This window comes from Scatophagus argus, chromosome 22 (genome assembly GCF_020382885.2).
Source record: "Scatophagus argus isolate fScaArg1 chromosome 22, fScaArg1.pri, whole genome shotgun sequence".
NCBI classification, from domain to species: Eukaryota; Metazoa; Chordata; class Actinopteri; family Scatophagidae; genus Scatophagus; species Scatophagus argus.
Window position 1 is genome coordinate 6,875,621 of NC_058514.1, and position 19,877 is coordinate 6,895,497.

The window sequence follows — 19,877 nt, forward strand, 5'->3', positions numbered from 1 at the left end:
TATACTCTGGCAAACACTACCTTTGGAACTGTAGTAAAGTCAAGGTAGAAATACTCTAATGTAAAGTGATAATGTAAAGTACCTAAGAACTGCACTTAAATGCATTACTTAAGCAGTTACTTTCCACCATCCTCTGACGAAAAAAGACGAGAAAAAAGCATTGGACCTGGACAAAATTCCAAGTATATGAAAAAGAAGGACGAGCTCATTGACATTAAAATTTTCAGACGGATATGGGATGAACACCTGCAGAGTTGACTCACAACCTGTGGTGTTTTTATTTCAAATGGCCACTAGATGTCGACACTGCACGATGTCTTGAACCTCATCTAGTGAACCACTTGACCCCAGATAAAGTTATTTAGCCTTTTGGAATAAACACACTTCTCCTCTACTGATAACATTAAATAGCATTTAGCTGCTGACTTTTCACACGACTTCATTACACTAACTAAAATCAAACTGATGTATGATCATGGTGACAGAGCCCTTTCCAAAGAATATCTTTGGTAAATGTCTAGATCATAGTGAGCAGTAGTAGAGCTCAACTGATGTTCTCAGTATACTTTTTGATTTTGGTAAACACGTCACATAAACTTATTTTTGTTTTTTACTACCTAGCTACCATAACCTTTTCTGGACAAGCAGATGTTTCAGTCAGGCTCTAGTGTACAGAAATAATAAACCAGTTGTGATATTTTATGGATACAATTGTCCAGTTGCATATATATATATAAAAAAACCCAAACTGTATAGCATTTCTGTGCTGAAGATAAAAAAGACAAATGTATGTAGTTCCATCTGCTTTATTTGAGGAAAAATAATCCTTTATTTTGAGTATAAAAATAACAGACATCTGATGAACACATACATTCCCATGCATTTGCATTTTACTGTATTTCAGAATTTTGCAGTTGGCTTGTACAGTATTTCAGTGCCAGTGTTGTGTTGTGTTGACAAATCATCAGCTCCCATGTAAACGTCTGAAAAGCAAACCTCTTAGTAGATAAATAAATGAAGCAGCAAAGAAGAAAAAAAAAACATCAACACATCAAATCTAATGTTGTGATTATGCAACAGAATTACAAAACATTTCATTGGTCTTTCATGAAGGATGTAAGACTTAAAAATCACAACTGCTTTTCTCTTCTCCTTGTTTTAGCCCATGATTAAAAATTTGATGACTCTGGGGCTAACTAACCAAATTAAACATTCATTTCGCTGAAAAATAAAAAAACTAAGCATCTTTACTGAGAGGAGTCCTGCTTCACTGCAGCTTATGTCCATGTTGAAAGCAAAACTTAAAAACATCTGCACGTCTTCAGATCTTCTTTTCAGATCTGGAAGGAGTCAAAGCCAAAGTGTGAGACAATTTTACCTTTTTCCAATGCAAAACATGACTGTGTTTTCTTGCCCGAAATCATCTTGATGCAGGTAAAACAACCTTGTCCTTATTGCTGTTGACTTTAGTCTGCCTTGCTCTAAGATAGTGGCTGCTGCTAGAAGATAATGCATAAGAAAGACATGGATTATTCTCACCACAAAGGCATGGTTTTAACACAAACTGTGACATAAAGACTATGGACTGGTCACTACTGTCTCAGTTTTGCTGGAGTTATCAACCAAATTCAAGAAACACCAACTTTTAGTTACAAAATTTTGATTAGGTCACATTTATTCTCCCTCATGGAGGTTTTTCTGGTGTTGTCATTGGAGCACAGAATATCCTAAGAGACAGCTTTTACATGGGAGGAACTAAACTATATTAGAAATCTTTTATCTGTAACGTGAGTGGAAACACTCTTCCCTTGGAAAACACATCAACACTGTTACTGTCAAACTGAATAAGAAGTAATTCATTACATTTGAGCAAGGTGGAGGCCAACACTGGTCATGGCTGTTCAGTCCAAGTTGTCCCACTTGTTCACTTTCTCCGTCCAATCTGAGCCAGCAGGCGTGCGTTCTCGGCCGCCTTGGCGCGCAGGTTTTTAGCCTTGGCCACATCGAACAGGACGTTCATGATGTTGGTGGGGACGTCCAGGGACAGGGTCAGCCTGCTCCTGCGGTCCCCTTTGCTGCTGTTGCGGAGCATCTGCCCTCTGAGCTTCGTCCGGCTCATGAAGCGGTAGTTCGCGGGACTTGAAGTCCTTTTTTCCCGGCTGGACTCAGCAGAAGAGGAGGTGGAGGAGGAGAGATACTCCGCGGACTGCAGGAAGGACCCCCAGTCGTCCACGGGAGAGTAACCCGGCTCGTTTTCGTCGTTCCGAACCCTGACTGCCATCTGGTCGTCGCACAGGAGGTCGAAGCGGGACTGGGAGAGGCGGAGGCACAGGCTGGAGGTCGGTGTGCACAGGACCGAGAGCAGCAGCAGGGTCTTCAGGGACGACAGCATGCTGTGTCCTCTGGGACCAACACAGAAGAAAAGGGACAAATAAGACAAATGCTTCATTTAGTCTTAAACATGTCCATCTTGACAAGATATTTTAGTGTGAACAAGTGGGTTAAACTGAAGGTAAGTGACCAAAAACGGATTGACAATGAATAAAGTTAAAAGAGGGATTAGTCTCAACACAGCCCTCGCAAAATATTAAACTCTTTTCCGTGTATTTCATGCATGAATTGAATCCCCTCCAAGCTTTTATGACTCCCTTCTGTTATTAAAATATTGTTTTGGGACTCTGAGATTATGTTTTAAGATCGACAGCTTGACAGTAACTTCAGCGGGTGTCTTCAGAAAGTCTTTTGCACGGTGACATTTAAAGTCTGTGTTGGACCACAGTGAAATTGGATCACAAATAGACTATGTGGGCAATGAATTTCGCACAACTTACCGCTCGTGTCCTTCAATAAAGAAGACAGTGAGACGGGTCAACCAACACGTATCTCTGCAAAAGAAAAAAAAATCAGACACAAGTCCTCACAAGTGGAAATCTGATAAGAAATCCCGATGAAGTGATGAAGTGTGTGCGGAGGTCAGCTGCGCGCACTCTCTGACCAGCAGTGTGTCTTGCTCGTCCATTCCCACTGCATTCATTTAGTAGGAGCCATCAGACTGCAGCCTTACGCCAGCAAACACGTCATCCCGCTGACATTTTGGTTCTCCGTGAAGCACATCATTGGTTGTGATGCAGTGATGTAGTGGTAAATTTAAAAAAGTTGGTAAACGTGACCTCCTGTCGGTGAACATGAGACATCACGACCACAGATACAAAGAACAACTTTTTTTTTCCAGGCAGTCAAAGAATTTTCATTATCTTTCCATTATCAGGAATTACATGACACCCTGCGGTATTCACCCAGAACATGGTGTAATGGTTTGTACTGTAGTCCTACTTAAATTAACAGATTACCCTACAAAGAATTAAAGAAAGCTTTTGCAGGTGGATCTTTTCAGATAAACCAGTTCAGGACCAGTGACAGTTTGATCTTCTTGGACTACCGACTGCTCCATCTGTCAGTCTCCTAAACCTCCAGCATATAAAACACAAAACTCTTCATTTTGAGCCAGTGTCGTACTGAAGTCTAATGACTTGTTTCTCTATGAAATGATGCATCAGCCTGATCAATCAGCTCTCAACAATTTTTACATTCGGCGAATTGTATTTAAATGCAAAAAATATCAAACATTTGCTGCATTTGCTTTGTCAACTAAACTAAAACTAAATGTATTTGTGCTTTGCAATGATAAAACAAGATTTTTTTATTTATTTCTGGCATTTACTCGACAAAACATTTATTCAGTCAGCTGGAGAAAAAACCCAAAAAATAATTGTCAGTTGGCTTTATTAATGGATAATTAATCTTATAATAACTTCATAACAACTTTAGGACCGAATGGATTTGGCTGGTGTTTATGCTCCTCAGAAAGGCATTGCCTTGTTTTTGTCCTCTAGCTTCTCACTTTGCATTGAGCCAATTCTGCAGTCCAATGAGTCTGCAGATATAAACAATGAAAAGCTGGAATAAATAGATTTGGGTCCAGATGCTGTGCAGCCCTTTTCTAGAAGGTAAGAAGTCAAGTGGGCCATAGAGGAGTTTGATAAACTAAATACTTGCAGAAGTATAGCCAAGGGATTTATTTTTACTGCCGGAGCAATGCAAAAGTGGCTCAGTTAAAGTTTGATAAAGTGCCTGAAAAGCTCACAGAGTTTTCATTTTTTTTAGCAGATTTCTCCTTCACCACTTCAGGTTATGAACACCACCTAAACTGTGATTGATAATACTTAAAACTGTTTGCATGATTCGGTTGCTGACATCTGAGATCTGGAGAACATTGTGTTTTAATTAAAACCTTTGAGCATACAGCCAACACACACCACAGGAACCACCTGCAGTGATGATTATTACCATGTTAGAATGAAAGGGGAGCATGGAAGGAGTGACAGGATCAAAGGGTGTTGGGTCAAGCTCTAATGAGCAATTTCATTGTGAGATTAATATGACTGTAAGTCTTCACAGCTGGAGTAATCGCAGCCTGTGACACACTATGCAATAAGATGTCCTCCCACTCCTGCTTCCGCCGTGCAGTTGATATCTGAAACGGAATTACTTGCTCCTCTTCAACTTAAATGGAAAAATCACACTTTCATTTCTATGCTGGATTACATCATTTTGTACACCATTACACTATTTTCTAAGTACTGACTACACACTTTTTGCTCTGGTACTGAGTCTTTTTTGTAACAAGTAAAAAAAAAACCTTCGTCAATTTTTGTCATTTTAATTGTCCTGACACCAATTAATTGTCAACATTATAATCAATAAAAACAAATTTCTCAGTCAAAACACAAGACGCTTGAACAGTTTGGTTATTTCACATGACAGTCAACTTTATTGTCAATTCTACCATATGCTTTTCTTACTGTTCTGGTCCAAAGTGGGCAAACAGTTTTTGAGTGTCAAACTCTTGTTTAGCCATAAATACTCAATGTTACTGAGAAACACTTAAAGGCATCATGAGGAGTTTCTGACCACCCGTGGCACAACAGAGCAAAGCTTTTCTGAGCTGGTTCACATTTAGTTGTTATGTGCACATCCGTATTTCATAGCAACCTTTTCTCCCCTTGTGATTTTTACTCCATCTAACTCAGGTTTATCTGAATAGGTGAGTGTGACAGTCTGTGTGCATGTGAATGCCTTTACTTTGTACTGACATCATATCTTCTAGAGTAGTTGTGTTCCATCCATCCATCCATTTTCTATACCGCTTATCCGTTAGTGTCGCGGGGGAGCTGGAGCCTATCCCAGCTGACTACGGGCGAGAGGCGAGGTACACCCTGGACTGGTCGCCAGTCAATCGCAGGGCCGAGTAGTTGTGTTATTTTTTGCAAATTGCTAAACATACAGGCGGATCCACTGTTGGTGTTGGTAACCCACCAAAAAACGTGCAGTGAAGATGAAAATGACATTGCAGATGAGGCATGAGGCACAAACTTTCTTTTAGAAAATAATTGAATATCTAGTTGAGGTTGGCAGGGGGTTTGGTACAACCTGTCGCTGGAGACTGTCTCACCACATCTTGCAGATCTATAAAGCATCCTAGCATGTGGGAGTACATTGCAGAATCGTGACTAATATGATGAAAGTCACTGGAGGCTTGTTGGTGAAAGACTCGTCTGTCACTTGGAGGTGAATGGAACTCCTGCTTCAGATATTGACTGCCGTCAGAGAGCAGCCTTCAGAGGACTTCAGTCTGAGAAGCGGTGGAGCTGGTCCAGCATGTTGCCCTAAACCAACACTGTGGCAACCTGAAAATCTATGCTCTGTCATGTATTTTCACCATTAGCAAAACAAAAAAAACGGAGCGCGTGCTGCCCACAAATCAACACCCACACAGGAATCCCCTGCTACTGCTGCGTCGGTCTGATGGAGAGCCCTCCACAACAGTCCCTGCGTGAGCTCCCTCACTGGGCCCCTGTTGGCCCCTCATCTGGCTCCCAGCCTGACCCATAACACCCCCTGCCAAAAGAGCATATGTAGCGGTGGAGGTGGCAGCAGGCAATCAGCCGCCGGCTTCTTATTTTTCACACCGCACAGGATGGAGGGCAATTGAGAAAACATAAGAAATGTGACTGAGCGTTACATAAAGAGACTCGAGAGACGGGGGGAGAGAGAGGACACAAGCACGACAAAGACATCACAAAAGAAAAAAACGGATTTAATTTCTCAGCAGTTAACTCTAAAGTCTATTCAAGAAACAAATATAAAAAATACAAAATTAACATGAGATAAACATTCACTTGTTGATTTTCAACACTTTTTTTTTCAGAAAACAAATCAAGAAAATGTCAAACTATATATATATATAAATAAATCCAATATAATACATTTTACACAGTTATATACAAAAAGTTTTTTCTTGCATGGAGCTGCTAGTTTCAGTTCAGAGTTCAGTACCTGTTTAAGGGCGAATCACCCTGTCTGGAATGACTATTTTCACATCTATAGTATCTTCCCATTGTTACTTTATAAGAAGAATTTTCTTTCCTGATTACAATGTGTATTTCATCTGCGATCTGACTGGTACCTCTGCCCTCTCCTTTCCATCCCACACCAACTCTGGCACTCTTGTCTCGAGGAGAATCGGTTTCTGTTGCCACCACAGCCGCCGTACACGAACGGCCTGCATTCCCCTGAGCGAGGGTGGAAGTACCACAGCAGGACGTATTCTGAGCAGACCCCCTCGGACATCGGCTCCAGGCAGCGGTCTGCTGCTGAAACTGCATGTGTGGTGAAAATAAGAAAGAACACGCATCGTATTTCAGGTATTGGATATGCTCCAAAAAAAAAAAAAAAAGAAATAATCAATATCAATAATTTTAACCTCTTTGGCACTCTGTAAAGACTGTGAGGACTGCAGGGGATATCAAAGCATATCTGACAAAATTTCACATGATGATATATGATATTTATGTATTAAAAAGGAATCCCTACTGGGTGAAAACAAAGCAGCTAACTTACAATATATAGAATAAACATCATGTTTGTACAGAAATCGTGACTTAATAAGCAGGAGGGATTGATTTTTTCTTTCCCTCCCTTTCCAGCCAGAGCTAAGCTAGGCTAAACACTCTTTAATATGAGTGAGAAAATGTAGATTGAGTTGTTGAGTTGAGTTATGTTTTCTGACTTAAAGTTTAGTTCTTCATTACATTTCAGATCTTCTTCATCGCTGCATATTTTTTATTCATAAATTGCCTCATTAAATCCAGCACAGGCTGTCAAACATTCATGGAAGAAGTTTTTGTCTTATCAGTATTCCCCACCTTGTGCTTTGAACAATTTCAAACAAGCTCATTGCTCATAGATTATTAAATTATGAAGAGAAACAGACAGCAAAATGAAAGTAAACAAGAAAGATAAGAAGAAAATCAGTTGTCTTGGCCACTCACCAGCAGAGTTTGTCCCAAAAACTCTTCTCTTCTTCCTCTGTCCCCATTCTGCAGTTGCTCCATAAAGAGAATCTGGAGGAAAGCAACATCAACAATGGGTCTCAGGATTCAGTCATCAGGGACCAAGAAGGAACCAGTAATTCATGCCAGCGGCGTTTTAACTCATCTTAAATGATTTCTCCGAGCAGTTGGGCAACATGGAGCGTTCAATGACCTGTCTTTTTGATTCCCTTGTGTAAAACTTCAGTAAATCCACGACACTACAGACTTAGTTGGATGGAGTTAGAGTTACAGTTACGCAATCACACAATTCATGTGCTGCTAACGTTAAAAGCAGGAATGGAAGTGGAAATCCAAAAATGTCATTGAAAAGCACTTGAAAGGACTGAAAAGGACACGTTTAAAGGCACATAACGGCACAGTTTCTTGTTCGTTGTCCTCTGATGTCTGCTGCGTTGGCTCCCTTTTCATCTGACTTGATTAGACAGAATCACTAACAACAAACTTTCTGTTTAGCCACACGCACTTATGTTGAGGAATTGCACTGTGAGGGAGCTCTCTTTGAGGAAGAACCAACTGCCCCCCCTCCCCTTAACAAACATACACATACACATTAAATCTTACATCAAGAACACTAAAAACCTAAAGAACATGAGGCTGCAGAAAGAAATGGCGCAAGTGCGCCTGCAGAGTAATAGTGATGTGTCAGGTGTATGACGTTCTTCACCACATGACTATGATTGGATGTTCGCAATCAGCTGATAGCCTCACAGCTATGAAGGGAAGCAGCTGGTGCTAATCGGCAAATGCTAGCACGGCCCCAGAGCTCTGCCTGAGCTAATGCTATGCTAATGCTTCATCAGATTGATATGATGTATGAAACTGTCTGTGTGTCTGTGTACAGATTTGTTGTGACCACTTGGAGCCACAGATAATTTACTGCAGTGCACAGGCTGGTAAAAGTTGCAATTTTTATTTCGTCCTTTAAAAAGTCGAATTACACTGTAAATATTGAACTGTGCTCAGTCATTAGTTTAGATGCAGAATGAACTGAACGTTGCTGTCTTACAGCTAATGACTGTAATTAAACATGCTGACATTGACAATGGGCAATGACAGTCTCACACTTTGATTAGATTTCTGTTTTACCTGAAGCAAGAATTAAAATAAACTGGGATGCAGAGTGATATTCTGCCCCGGGGGTGGCGCTCGCTAATGAGCTTCATGAAATACTGTGGGATTTCTTAGTACATGTTGACCCTGTGCTTCACTTTCTGGTTGCTTTTCTGTCTCGATGCTGACGGCCTCAGTGGCGGGCAGCGCTCCAGGAGATGAACAGTGATGTGATAAGACACTGAGCTTTTTCTGGGTGGTTGACATTGTAGAAATCCTGAAAGCTTTTTCTTTTCAAGCAAAATGTGTGGTAACTAGAATAAGCATTACTTCCAGATCCCAACGCTCAAATTGCATCCATGACATATAGTAGTAAGTTGATTTTGACCTTGAGAAAAATATTTTTCTCTCAGTACCCGACAGTGTTAGCCTTATCACCACAGCTTAGTTGTAATTTGCACAACTTAAATGTCATGTAATAGACTGTAATGTAGATCAACCAGACATCGGAATAATTATTATTACCAGTGAGGTTTGCTGGGTTTCCTTGATTCTCTTTGAGGATCACAGGGGCAGGACTGGTCATTTCTCCCACTTTGTCTCCATATTCTTCCACTCCTCCACCTTCTTCTACCATCCCTTCTTCCTGGAGGTCACGGCTGGGGGATAGTAGCACATCATCAGCCTTATTTTTCTTCTCAGTCACCGAGGTCGTTTCATCTGGATCCACAGACTTCACCATCAACTTATATTTCAACCCTGTAATGATTTAGACATGACACACACACACACAACACCAAGTAAAAATGCTGTTTTTCATTTTTTTTATCTTATACTGTATGTGAACATACTTTTAATACAGAAATGTTATCCGTTATGACATTATTTATCATTTTACACTTCACAGTACACCTCTTCCTCATGGTTGTCATAATAGTGAAAGTAAGTAAACAGCATTTTTCAAAACCAGTGACACGTGTGCTTAACAGGTACAAAAAGTCAATAATGAGAACCAGATGATAAGAGCAAATCAGGGCAACACGTTAAGAGCAAATAGTGTTTGAGATGATTTGAAACACTAAGCAGAGTTTGCTGATCTGAACGCTTCATAATCTCCACCTGTGCTTTTCCCACTGTGACAAAACTGTCAAATCGTCGCCTGTGAAAAATGTGTATTGCAGAAAGGTTGATAAATGATCCTTTGAGTATCTTGTGTGTGTGTGTGTGTGTGTGTTGTGGATTCTTGTAGAGGCGTCCCACTTAATGGCAGTCTCGTGTTTGTGAATGGCTCTACTGTTGCCGGCACCGTGGTGTGTGTTCCTCTGAGAGAACATAACAGATGGCATAACACACATGGGTGCCATACTGCTGCCACGGGAGCTCTACAACAAACACCCACACACACACACACACACACACACACACACGATATATCTAGAAACACACGTTTATTCACTCTTGGGTAAATGTACAAAAAAAGCACACAAACAAAGAGACTCACCACACTTTTCTGCCATCTCTTGCGTGACGAGCTCCTTCACTTCTTCAGCCTCAACACAGAGGATGACAACATTCAGTCATGTCACTTTAAATGTGTGCATAAGCGTGTTTGACTGTGCTTGTTTGAGTGTGATAAACACGTACAGAGAGTCCAGGTTCCCCCTTCTCCCCTTTTTCTCCTTCAATGCCCACTGCGCCCTGTAATAAGAACACATTCACAAATGCATGAGATTAATTACATGCTGCCAAGCTACAACAGTTTGCACAAAACACTATAACTTCACTTCCTCAGCTCGCTACCAGCGCTTGCAGCCGACGTTAATGCCACACTCACCGGTCCACTGGTGCATAAAAGTGCTGAAGGTTTTATGTGAGGTTTGGTGTAAATAAAATACCAACACTAAAACGATTCTATTCAAACATGCCTTTTTACATTTTTGATATCCGGTTTTAATCTTTATCATTACTTTACCACCGAGGTACAGAAGCTAACTCGGACAGAGTCGAGACTCGACTCTCTCCGTTGTTAAAGTGTGTTTGTGTGCGACTCTCACGCTCTCTCCTCTGAGTCCTGGAGTCCCCGGTGCCCCCCTCTGACATGGCTTCGATCTGCCCCTTCTGCCTCTCTCACCCTTGTTTGACAAAGAAAGCAGAGTGTGCACAGAGGAAACACAATGTTGAGTTTTGAAATTGGTTCACACAAAACCTCTGTGCTAACAAGAAAAGAAACAATATGAAAGACAGCCCAATTAGGTACATCCTTGGAATATCCTCATTAGTGGTTTCCAGCCACTCTTTGTCAACACTGAAAGTCTGGTAATTGTCGCTGAAAGGAGCTAATTGAGTAAGATATTACTTGAAAGCTGCATACAGAAATAGACCTCCGTTTGTGTGTGTGTGTGTGTGTGTGTGTGTGTTAATTAAAGACATGTCTGTGCTGTATCCTCTGCTGCAGTATACGTGCTGCCAGTCTCTCTGTGCAAGACACAGACATGATGATGACTGTAATCAGGCTCGGCTCATCCTTCTGCTCCTTGTGTTCTTTCACATTTTCCTCATTTCTAATTTAGACATTTTTACAAAAGGTACTTTTTTAGGGCCAATAGGCCCATCTTACCCTCAAGAGAAATACTTTAGTGTACATGTTAAGAGAATCTTGTGATTTAGGCATTTTGGTGCTGCCATTCCTCAGTGCTATTGGCTATTAATTGGCTGTATTGTGGCAGGACTATGCCAGCAAGGTAATTAGACTTGTTCTTGGATGGTTAGAATTCATTAAAGTAATGATTCATATGTGTGTGCACCAGCCAGCGGAAGCTTCGAGTCATCATGGATGACTTCTTTTATAATTGCATGCTCACAACTTCCTGTTTGTGTCAAACAACTGTATCTCAAGTAAACTAAGAATTGATCGTATGTATACTTGTTTTTTAACATTCCCTAATGACGAGAAATATACTTTAATTTCTTGACTTGTTGTGCATCGTCCTCATAAATGAAGTCATGACTGAATTGTGTCATCCTGGTCAACTCATGTCTGCTCAGCCTGACAGATCACTGATTAACGATTTTACTGTAATGAGGATCTGACACAGAGATGGCAGAGATGAGCTACAGATTAGAGAGAGATTACAAATGAGTCCTTGTCAAAGGAGAAGAGTTGGACTACTTCTAATTTGTTATCTTTAGAAAATGACGCAGTGAAGTCGTGATCAAGAGAGCAGCTCAGTGCCTCCATGTAATGAGGTAATTAATTATTTAATGTAGATAAAAATCTAGAGATTTTCTTTAATACAGCACAAAACATTTTAAGTTAGTATCATATATACACTGATGTTGTAGAAATACTGTACCTTAGGCCCTGTGTCCCCATGGGGTCCTGGGAGTCCTGATGGTCCCTCATCTCCATCCTTTCCAGGAAATCCTGCCGACCCCTTAAATCCTGGGAAACCTGGGAAACCTGCTGCACCCTGCACAAAGCAAGGAGAACATCCATCCATCCATTTTCTATACCGCTTATCCGTCAGGGGCAAGGAGAACATGACGAAGACAATTAAACACCAACACATGATGGTTCTTATGGGGGCATGGGAAGATAAAAACTTGTTGTCCTGTTATTTTACATCACACAAATCTAACATTTTTTATGACTTTCTCCTGGGACTTTAACAGATTACAACTGTGACGAGCTACCAGTGACACTGAGGTTATTTTACTGACCTTTTCCCCTTTTACTCCTCGACCTCCATCAGCACCATTGGTGCCTCCTTCTCCCTTATCACCCTAAAGTGATGAGAACAGAGAGTTTGAGTATTTATGTATGGAAGAGAAAAACAGCATTGTGTGCACACCTGGATGTTCACCTTGCGCCCTATGAGTCCATTCAGTCCAGGTACGCCAGGGCTGCCAGGTAACCCCATATCTCCCTGTTTCACAAAAACACCAGGAAGCATTCGCACAGTTAGATTACTGACAAGACTCCTTTAGGGGATCTCTTTTGGTCTAATCAGATGCTAACCTTTTCACCATCCAGTCCTGGACTCCCAATGCGTCCAGGTAAACCTCTGAAACCCTGTAAAGTAAACAGAAATGTAATCTAATGTAAACACGCCCTGCAAAACAGAGACTCTGAATCTCAGTAAAACAAACACAAGGTGGTACAACCGTGACAAATAAGAACTTCCTGCACCTTCTCTCCCTTCTCCCCCTTTGCTCCTGGTAAGCCCGGCTCTCCTCGATCACCCTGTGAAAAATAAAAAAAACAACAAACAAACAAACAAAAAAACGCACACACACAGTTTCAATTCATCTGAAAACAAATGAATTGAAAAGATCTTCACTGGTTGTACATTGATTTTCAGTGGACCTGATTGCCCTTCTGGCCTTGCAGTCCTATGTCTCCTTTGTCCCCTTTGGCCCCGTCCACTCCATGATCCCCGTTGCGTCCCTTAAATCACATCATGCGAGTTACTGTACATGAGTCCCCACACTTAAAACTGAATTCTGGCTCTAAAATGTTTACATTGTGTGGTGATGTTTGCTTATGTTTGTACTGTACCTTCACTCCATTGAGTCCTGACTCTCCTGGGTCTCCCTGTGGGAAAGGAAGACAATCTCACACACAGAGCCACCACTACCAAAGAATTTAACGCTTGAACTAATTTTGTTGCAATATCAATATATGAAAATGAACCCTTTACTTGCCTTCTGACCTACAGGTCCACGTGCTCCAAACCGGCCCAGTGCACCCTTAGCACCCGCATCGCCCTTCAGGCCCTTTTAAAAACAATTTAAACTCATTTCATAGATCAGATTTTTCACGGTATAATGCATTAAAAGTAAGCATTCACATTTTAAAATTCTACATCTCTCACAGGAAGTATTTTTCGTCTTTGTCCTTTTTCAGATGTTCACATCAGGATTTATTACCTTGACCCCAGGAGGACCGTCCTCGCCTTTTTCTCCTTTGTCTCCGTCAAAACCAGGTGGGCCTCGCTCACCCTGAAACAAAACGTCTACTAAGTTCTTCACGGGTCTTTTAATCAGAAATGTTTGGATCTTTTAAATATTGATGAAATAGCTATATGTGGAATTAGAAATAAATGCTTAAAGATTTAAATTTTTTCTTCTCTTTTATTATGAGTGTGTGTATGTTTCAACCTGAGTGAGGAGATGGCAAGTATCATTACTCTTACAGGAATAAATAAAGTTGTATTTAACTGAAGCCAGATAACAAATATAGTCAAAACCTTCCTTCTCTAATGTTACTTTACTTGAATGTAAATTTACTCATTGCAAAGCATAAATAACCACAACTTCAAGAGGATCTCACCGCGGTTCCTTTGGAACCCTTAAATCCACGGGGTCCTTGGATTTGAAGCACACTCCCCTGTAGGAAGGGATTATGGATATATTGAGTCATGATTCGCGTGTACTTCTCATGTGTTTGGTCTTTTACAAGACACAATAAGCACTCTGCTTCAAGTCAGGCGCAATGAATCAGTGCAAAGGCAAAGGACTTTCTGATTCACCTACAAAGAAACATGAAAATGAGCATACCCTTTCTCCTCTGACTCCAGGCAACCCTCGCTGCCCCTGCAAAGAAACAGGCTTCTTAAAATGACTTTCCAAACATTACATTAATTCCAGGTGTCAACAAAAGTAGGTATATTACTTAATATATCTTTTGTATATAATATTTTCTTTTGCTGCTGAAACAAGAAAATTCTTGAGCCCTTGCAGCATTTTAATAAATCCCTTCACAATACAATCAAATCCATCTTTGATAAAATTTGAACGCCTGCTGTACAAAAATTGGAAAAGGTTTAATGGAGTTTGAATGGAATGAGTAGAGGCAAATATGCCTCTCTATATACATAAATATAAAACAAATATGATGGAAGTCTGACTTCATTCCCATCAACACAACCTGGACCTGCTGATCACTTCAGAACGAGACGAGACACGATTATCTTAGAAATGAAAAGGAGTCAGATGTCAATGTTGGACCTTCACACCTCATACCTCACTTTTGATGCAAATATCGAGGTGTGTATAAATAATGACGGAGTGCAATCAGGCAGACAAGATCAAGAGGTTCACTGATGCTCCAGAAATGCAGCAGCTTCATGCCTTTTGTGCACCGTGGTGTACAGATTTAACAGAAACTGCACTTTGAACAGAAAAACAACCAAGTGCTATTTGCTGTCCCTTGGGTGAACGCACTATGGGGATAAAAGAAGTCAGAAAATGGAGTGAAATTATGCATGTTGCTTCGCCAATTACAACATGCTGACACTCAGGTCTGAAAATCTATCATCTATCCTCCCTGCCGGCAGCAGATGGGTCTCACACGAGTGATGCAGTAGTTTAGGAAACAACGGGAATTTTAGCAGGACAACATGGCAGAAATTTCAGCCAATTTAATATTTGAGGGGGCCTTTGGATGAAGTGGAACAGGTGGGTTACAGCATGTTCAAGGATTTTTAATAACTTACAAAGACTTGTTTGCTGATACTCCAGATTCAAAGATAAACCCTCAATAGCTGATGCACAACACAAAATGAGCCAACGCCATGAATCTTTGCATGTATAAATCCATTACAGCGGAGAAGTAACGGCTCACCTTTTCACCTTTGCTGCCACGCAAGCCTTTTGGACCCTGGTGAGAAAGAAAGATTTGTCTCCAAATGAACATATGTGAAACTCTAAGATGTGTGTATGGATTTGAACAGTTACTTACCAGATGCCCAGGAGCTCCTTTGACACCTGCGGGACCTTTTTCACCCTAAAAAAACCCAGAAATATCTGAGGATTTTTGTACAATCTGGCAAGCCTGAATGGATAGATCAGCTAGGATTAAATAACAGTCACAAAAGCTAACCTAAACACAAACTAAACCTGTTCAAAATGCTGTTTATATATAAGATGAGGAAAAATCACCTTCCTGCCTGAAAAACCAGCCAGTCCTCGAGTGCCAGGCTCTCCAGGAATACTGTCACCCTGATGATGAGACAAAAACGACCCACACACACGTCTTACAGCAGGTCAAAAATGAAATAAATATGCTACAAACTACAACCCTGAAACCTGCATTTATGGACCAAACAAAATAAGTGCCACACAAATATCATATCCAAAGTATTTGTACCTTTTCTCCTTTTACTCCAGATACACCAGGGGGACCCTTTGTTAAAGAGATGCAGCGGAAGCAAATGAAAATGTAAAACTGTATTTCTTTTAGAGCAAACAGTTCCATGAAAAACCACTGACATCAAATGCAGCACCTGCAAGGATCATTTAGACCTTATGCTTTAATCTTACTGGAGGTCCTGCTGCTCCTCGAGGTCCCGGAGTGCCAGGTGATCCATTCTTCCCCCTTTTACCCCGTTCACCCTGGACCAACATACAAAACACCTGCTCTATCAAACCCAATAGCATCTCTTCCCATGCTTTCATTCATTTTTCAAGATCAAGGCAAGCTAAACGGTAAATTTTAATATACAATCATCTACCTCTCTGCCCGGTTCTCCTGCGTCCCCTGGGGGACCCCTCAGGCCTGGGGAGCCCTGGATGCCTGCAGTACCACGGATACCCTGAATGCCCTGAGCACCTGGAGGTCCTGGCTCACCTGGTTCACCCTGAGGCAACACAAAACCACAGGACGAAAAAAGAGAAAAAGGGAGAATAAGATAGAGACAAATGAAATGTGTGCAAGACAAACACACGATTAAAGGTCACCTCTTTCATGTTATGTATTTACTCTGCTCCTCTATTACTTTTAAATAATTGCTTTTTTATAAAGTCCTTCTTTCCTTTATCAATTTGTATGCTCAAACACAATTTTAAATGAGGCAGTGAGTCACTGAGCCAATTAAATTCCCTAATTAAAACCACGATGGGAACCAAAGTCAATCAAAGTGAATGTGATGAAAAAGACTGTGGGGAGTAATTGATTTAGAGGAGACGCTATAAATAAGAGACTGCTTTTATTTTCCTTTTTTTATTTATTTATTTATTTTTTTAAAGAGGAAATTTCACCTTCTGTCCCGGAGGACCAGCCTGGCCTTCTGGGCCTCTGTGGCCAATGCCTGGCTCTCCCTAAAAAACGCAAAACAAACAGTATCTTTACAGATTTCCCCATGATTCTGTTAAATTAAAATCTCAGCTTGTAGCTTGCTCACACCAACACTCTATTTACCTTTTGTCCTTTTTCACCAATGTCACCCTGAAAAAGTGTGGGCAAAAAGAACACATATCACTTAGAAAGTTGAAGTGCACCTCAGCACATTGTTTTCATGAGCCAAAATAAACCAGCACAGAGGAATTTGAAATAAGAAAAAAAAAAACATGTCAGCATCTTCTAACAAGGAGAATTATTAATGTCTGCTTTAATCTACTGTCTCACAGTCAAACAGAAATAGAGCAGAGGGGACATCAAAGGCCTGGAGTCAGCTGGCTTTACTGACAGGCGAGACGGGAGAGAAGTTCTCCCAGAGCTCTGACGTCATTTACTGATGCATTGTGGGTAGGTGGGGAGAGCAGTGATGAAACCTTTATGAACTGGTGGCACATTCGGTGTGGCGACTGTCACTCTCGCTCTGTGATCTTAGGATGATGGCGCTTTAGTTCAGCACACTCAGTGGGAAGATATCAGTGACTCAGTGAATCAGTGACAACCAAAGGACATGTTTAAAGGGTCAGTTCACCCAAATTATAAAAGTAAAACATATATTCTTACTCACTTCTAGTAGTTGTGGGATGTAATATTGCGTCATTGCTGTAGATTAAACTACCCAGCAGTATGAGAACTAGTTCAAATGAACACAACCTTAAACAACCCACAGCAGTAAAATGTAACATACACATTAATGCAGCAGTAACATTCATCCAAAAATACAATATGCAGATATGTGGATGTAGATTCTTGTTAAAATGTTTAAAAATGCAAAATTATTTTTCATTCCAGTGAGCATCACCAACCACCTCAACTAAGGTGTGACAGAAATCTCTAAGAAATGTATCTCAAAAAATTTGTTCAAATTAAATTACTACAGATAGGTCCTGCGTGTAGGTACATTAAGTAAGAAAATGTTTCATGTCATTTGGGTGTACTGAAACTTTCAGTGGGGGTTGCCAAAATTTACTTCAGCTCAGTAAAAGTCACACATTTTTGATTGTGTCTTTGGTTTTACAAGGACAGCTACGATTCATCAAGTATTCTTAATGCTTAAAGGATCTTTAGTCACCTTTTGTCCAGGTTTTCCACTCTCACCTGGTTGCCCCTATTGCATAAGACATGTACAATCCATTAACAGCACTGCGACATTTTTTCAACCTATTTTTGAATTGACAGTACAAGTTAAAGATGGGAGTTCTACATGCCCTTACCTTCAGGTAATAATACTCTGGAGGGTATGGGTATGGCTGTCCAGTCTCCTCATCATAACCTCCCCCTCTCCCCCTCTCCATCTCCGTCCTCCTCCTCTCCCACTCCTCCCTCTCCCTCTCGAAGTCTCTCTCGCCCTTCTGCTCTGTCCTCCCCCTCTCCATTCTCTCTCTCTCTAGCTCTGACTGGGCCTCCTTCTCTTTCTCCATCTCCACCCTCTCCCACTCTCTCTGCCTCTCCAGGTCCTCCTCCTCTCCTTCCCTCTCTCGATCGACGTCCTCCTCCGTCTCCCATTCGTAGTCACCACTCCTCTCCTCCTCCCCAAAGACTGGACCTGTTTCTGTATATCCATTGGTCTCTACTACTTCCTCTTGTTCCATTTCCCACTCCTCCACTTCTTCAGTATGAGTCTGCTCCTCGTCTCCACCTCGTGTCCCTGTCTCTCTTTTTCTGTCACTGTATTGCTCCCTCTCCCGTTGTTCTTGTCTCTGTCTCCTCACAGGTGTTTGATGGTCAGGGTTTTCTTGCTTCTTCCTCTAGAGGAACAATTTATATGACACAAACCAACATATTTATAAGCCCTAATCTTCAATTTGAATTAATGCTTATCTTTATTGTTAATAACAGACTTACATTCCAGCTGTTGTAACCTTGAGCTCCAGAGGACAGACTCTGAAATTAAAATGAAGGGCCGGTCTCATATATGCTCCCAGTATGCGACAGTGACCGTGAAATTGCATTTTTATATTTTATTGGATGCAAACTGATTTCATGTATGACATTTTAATGTTTAAAGACTGAAAAATAATTACGTTTTGTGCCTCCTTGAAACGATTTCTTCCACCTGGGGCACCTGGCATGAACGCCTAAAATATAAAAACCATCACAACACTGCCACTTTTCATTATCATCAATCCGTCCTCTGCAAATCCAAAAGACACTTACCATGGAATCGGGCCAGGGGGCGCTTTTCTTCACCCTGATTTGGAATCGAGGCACCTGTCGAGTCCGCCAAAACCTCTCATGAGCAAATTTAACACACTCGTTTTGATGTTTCCTATTAAAAACTGCAGTAACTGCAGTGTAATTTGATATGATGGTAAAATTGTAAGAAAGAAAGACAGAGACTTGCCTTGACAGTTATTTGAATTTTTTTTTTTACTGAAGGATACATGCACAGAGAGGTTAAATACAGACAAAACATAGAGAAAAATTTCACCAGTGAAAAGAGTGTTTGACCTGGCTATGGAACAGCTTGGAGCACCACTACATTTTGAAAAATATCATCTGTATTCAAAGAGGTTTGATGAATCAGTAACACAAGATATCTTCCATGATTCAATAAATAAAATTCTAGCACAACTTGAGAAAAAGAAATATGTAGATAAACTGCTGGCCCCAAAGCTTTGTGTTTGATCTAATGTGATAATATAATATCTGTGACGATATCTGTCTTAATAAATAAATTAGAAGTTGTACACAAAGTAAGCAAGTCAAGTAAAGCCTACACTGGCATTTACATTGAACAAAATGAAGAAAATAACCTGGACACAAGGAAACAATTTTGATATTTTGACAGCGGTGCCTGACTTTCGTTAGAGCTCGACATACTCCATAAACTTTCTCATACAGGATATGAACTCTGGTATGGCCATAGCTTTGGGTGAGTGGCATCGTCTCTGTGTGGAAAGACGTCCTTCCTCATGAAATGTTGGTCAGGTTCAGGGCTCCTCACCAGCAAAACAGTTTTCACAGTTTATTCACACTCTCCCCGTGTGGTGTGCACTTTCTTATGAATGCTTAACACTCTACAGTCACAGTCTCTTGGGAATTAAGAGATGTCCTGTTTAAAAAAAAAAAAAAAAGCGAGAGAGAGAAAAAGTATTAAAAGTAACTCTCTGGCATTGTTTATTTGCCAGTAAATTAAGAGAGTTGGACTAGACTGCTATTTCTGCTCATTCCCATTCAGACAAGCTGAGAGAGAG

The 19,877-nt window shown here is 40.8% G+C and overlaps 3 protein-coding genes across 9 annotated transcripts in view; all 3 read right to left on the reverse strand.

Annotated features, from left to right (window-relative positions):
* Positions 1-800: 800 nt before the first annotated feature.
* ucn3l (urocortin 3, like) lies at positions 801-3,106 on the reverse strand. Of its 6 annotated transcripts, none has more exons than XR_006842314.1 (4): positions 2,832-3,101; positions 1,864-2,402; positions 1,445-1,496; positions 801-1,340 (listed from the first exon to the last, which is right to left on the reverse strand). XR_006842314.1 is itself a non-coding variant. In XM_046379756.1 (3 exons), the coding sequence occupies exon 3, from the start codon at positions 2,390-2,392 to the stop codon at positions 1,925-1,927; it is 468 nt and encodes a 155-aa protein (XP_046235712.1). In that variant the 5' UTR covers positions 2,393-2,402; positions 2,832-2,885; positions 2,996-3,106; the 3' UTR covers positions 801-1,924. The 6 variants fall into 6 exon arrangements, 2 of the variants coding, with proteins under 2 accessions (XP_046235712.1, XP_046235711.1); XR_006842313.1 differs by having other exon boundaries at positions 1,445-1,499; positions 2,832-3,100; XR_006842312.1 differs by having other exon boundaries at positions 801-1,496; positions 2,832-3,100.
* A 3,013-nt stretch (positions 3,107-6,119) lies between these two features.
* Positions 6,120-18,013, reverse strand: si:dkey-117n7.5 (uncharacterized protein LOC559444 homolog). 2 transcript variants are annotated; one of them, XM_046379714.1, is made up of 27 exons: positions 17,895-18,003; positions 17,753-17,788; positions 16,705-16,731; positions 16,545-16,604; positions 16,019-16,144; positions 15,828-15,899; positions 15,655-15,690; positions 15,447-15,506; positions 15,247-15,291; positions 15,130-15,165; positions 14,064-14,099; positions 13,837-13,893; positions 13,434-13,505; positions 13,209-13,280; positions 13,063-13,098; positions 12,871-12,951; positions 12,694-12,747; positions 12,523-12,576; positions 12,368-12,430; positions 12,225-12,287; positions 11,858-11,974; positions 10,559-10,636; positions 10,149-10,202; positions 10,006-10,054; positions 9,030-9,263; positions 7,392-7,463; positions 6,120-6,719 (listed from the first exon to the last, which is right to left on the reverse strand). In XM_046379714.1, the coding sequence occupies exons 1-27, from the start codon at positions 17,973-17,975 to the stop codon at positions 6,505-6,507; spliced, it is 1,986 nt and encodes a 661-aa protein (XP_046235670.1). In that variant the 5' UTR covers positions 17,976-18,003; the 3' UTR covers positions 6,120-6,504. The 2 variants fall into 2 exon arrangements, 1 of the variants encoding a protein (XP_046235670.1); XR_006842303.1 differs by lacking the exon at positions 6,120-6,719 and having other exon boundaries at positions 9,030-9,163; positions 10,009-10,054; positions 17,895-18,013.
* A 103-nt stretch (positions 18,014-18,116) lies between these two features.
* col7a1l (collagen type VII alpha 1-like) overlaps positions 18,117-19,877 on the reverse strand; it is a gene marked incomplete at its 3' end in the record, with an annotated part of 34,506 nt that continues 32,745 nt past the window's right edge. Inside the window, exons 79-82 of the mRNA XM_046379529.1 lie at positions 18,838-18,891; positions 18,705-18,758; positions 18,526-18,564; positions 18,117-18,428 (exon numbers count right to left, since the gene is read on the reverse strand). Of these exons, the coding sequence (XP_046235485.1) occupies positions 18,117-18,428; positions 18,526-18,564; positions 18,705-18,758; positions 18,838-18,891 (459 nt within the window). The remainder of the gene's footprint in view (positions 18,429-18,525; positions 18,565-18,704; positions 18,759-18,837; positions 18,892-19,877) is intronic.